The 2,590-nt window shown below is 35.9% G+C and overlaps 1 protein-coding gene across 1 annotated transcript; it reads right to left on the bottom strand.

Annotated features, from left to right (window-relative positions):
* Positions 1–328: 328 nt before the first annotated feature.
* On the bottom strand, positions 329–1,940 carry LOC112509998 (11-beta-hydroxysteroid dehydrogenase-like 4A). The gene is made up of 6 exons (XM_025115241.1): positions 1,735–1,940; positions 1,454–1,646; positions 1,287–1,369; positions 1,080–1,211; positions 873–1,001; positions 329–773 (listed from the first exon to the last, which is right to left on the bottom strand). The coding sequence occupies exons 1-6, from the start codon at positions 1,918–1,920 to the stop codon at positions 513–515; spliced, it is 984 nt and encodes a 327-aa protein (XP_024971009.1). The 5' UTR covers positions 1,921–1,940; the 3' UTR covers positions 329–512.
* Between the last annotated feature and the right edge of the window lie 650 nt (positions 1,941–2,590).

The following is a 2,590-nucleotide window of genomic DNA, read 5'->3' as shown; positions in this document are numbered from 1 at the left end:
TAGGGGCCTAATCAAATGAGAACTGATTAGTTTGTTGTAATTGTGAGGTCCAATCTCAACCACAAATAAACGGATAGATTAGAAAATTTTAATGAAACTGTTTCATGTATTTCTCTAAAATTAAAATAATGAAGATGATAATATCCATGATTAACACCATCCACAATAAAAATGGTCAATCAACCTCTCATAATTACAAAAAAATGAACAAAATGAAAAATTATGATTGGTTGAATAAGGTTTTCACGGTTTTTACAAATTGAATGGTTTTCATTTGATCGCTCCTCTCTCTCTCTCTATATATTGATTTTGACCATTTTTGTACATTGAGTTTTGAATAATTTGCTATAACTGTGATACAGATAGATACAAGTAAACATGGATAGGTATTAACCTCTTAATTATTGTGTACATGGGGTGTTAAGAACTTGGGTTTTCAGTACATTTCATTGATTAATGTTGCTACAAATGTGGATACTAACGTACTTCATGATCACAATCACATCGTGACTTCACTCTAACTTGGCTGAATCCGAGCAGCTGCTGCTGCTGCTGCTGCTACGGGGTTTCCCGTTGAGTAGAGGATCCTTTGAACGGAAGACGATCAAAACACGAACAATCCACTGTAGGATCCGAGGACAGAGTAGTTTCAATAGAAAGAACACCCTCACGTATGCTGGCAACGTCAAGTACTCGTCTCCACGGCTCGCGCCATCCACAATTGTTTTCGCGCAACCTTGTACCGATGCCAATGGCATCCATTCTAAGTTTGTCTGCTCAGACTCAGCCACATTAGTATATTACTATAGATTTATAAATTAACATAGATCATACTAGAAATAGAAGTTAGAGAAAGTAATGAAGGCAGGTACCTGTGATAACCATTCGTCGTTTGTGATTGGTGATTCGATGAGTCCCGGGGCTACAATCGTTATCCCAATATCTGAACCAACCTCGATTCGCAGTGTCTCAAAGAAGCTTATTAGTGCTGCCTTGCTAGCCTGAAAGCCGATGATGGAGTAGCCAATAACTAACACAAAATTCAGATGTGTTATCTAACAAGGGTTCTTAATTCTTACACCATAAATGCTTAATCTTGGACTAGGAAACCATCCAGCAGCAGAAGCAACGACGGTTATTTTGCCTTTCGTCTTTCGTAAGTGTGGAACTGCAAATTGGGTCGTATAAATCGAACCCCAGAAGTTTATGTCCTATAACCAAAACATTCTACTCAATTCTTGCCAATTGTTCGTTATCTTGTAATGATAATGGAATCAGACGAGTACCATGATCGAAACATAGTCTGAGACACATCTTTGGTCCTGATCCTGAACCCAGCAGATTCCAGCATTGTTTACCAGATGATCCACTGTTGCAAATCCAACATTGGGGTTTAGTTGGCTGAATGGAAGAAAACAAGCAACTAAGAAGGGAGTTTGTTAATAATACTCACATGTACCGAAATGGTTGATGGTTTCGTCGATGAAGCGTTTACAGTCGTCGAGCTTGGAAACGTCCGCAGAGATTACAACGACGTCGGGCGATCCGATCTCCCTGGCCTTCCCGGCAACCACATCCAATAGCTCCTCTCGTCTTGCAACCAACGCCAATCGCGCTCCTCGTTTCGCATATTCATATGCCAGATACTAGTGAATGAATTGACAAACATGTTAAATAGTTGAAATGATGTGGAGTTATTGACGATCATATATAATAAGAAGGAATATGAATTACCTCGCCGATACCGGAAGAAGCTCCGGTGATGAGAACTACCTTTCCGGCGAGTTTTTCATGGAAAGCCGATCTGAGGAGGTAGTTGAAAAACTTGAACAGCAACTCCGCCGGCCAAAGGAATAATAAAAGGGTGACAGTTAGCATGGGGAAAACAAAGTCCAACAACAACTTGTTAATCAGATCCATGAGATTGAAGAAATGAAATACAGTTAAAATTGAAAGAATGCATATGTATTTAATACAAGGGGATGGGCATAGGCTGTCTTCATTTATTCAGTTATCCTTATCCTTCAATTGTTATGTAATATTTTATTAAGATATATTTTAAGTAAAACCATGTTTATTTGTATAACCAATATAATTTAATGAATTAAAATATTTATTAAAATAATAAAAAATTATTTATTATGATTTAAATATTTATAGAAGATGAGTATAAATATTTAAAATTATGATAATACTTTATGTTAGGTGTAATTATTACTTTTTATAAAAAAAAATTGTCAAAATTGAAGAGGGCGGCTAATGATGTTGCGTGCTCATCAACCTTCACTCTTCCACGCTCTAAGAGCTTTTACATGCTTTTTGTTTTATTCTAAGCTATTTGTATACCACAAAATACCAATTAATCCAAAGACCGGATTGCATATACATTTGTCGTTTCTTAAAATTATATATATATATATATAAATATATATTACGGTTGAGTTCATGTGAGAATGAGAGTTTTGGTGACAAGGATAAGAATAAAGAATCTTCACTATTAGATCAATCATAATTGAAGAGTTCCATTAAATCAATTTCTTTTTAAATCGAATTTCATGAATTGATTTGAGATTAAAAGTGATCAAGTGTC

Source organism: Cynara cardunculus, assembly GCF_001531365.2.
Source record: "Cynara cardunculus var. scolymus isolate 2C chromosome LG 3, CcrdV1, whole genome shotgun sequence".
Taxonomy (NCBI): Eukaryota; Viridiplantae; Streptophyta; class Magnoliopsida; order Asterales; family Asteraceae; genus Cynara; species Cynara cardunculus.
The sequence above is the reverse complement of the archived record's forward strand: the minus strand, read 5'-3'. Positions and strand labels throughout refer to the sequence as shown.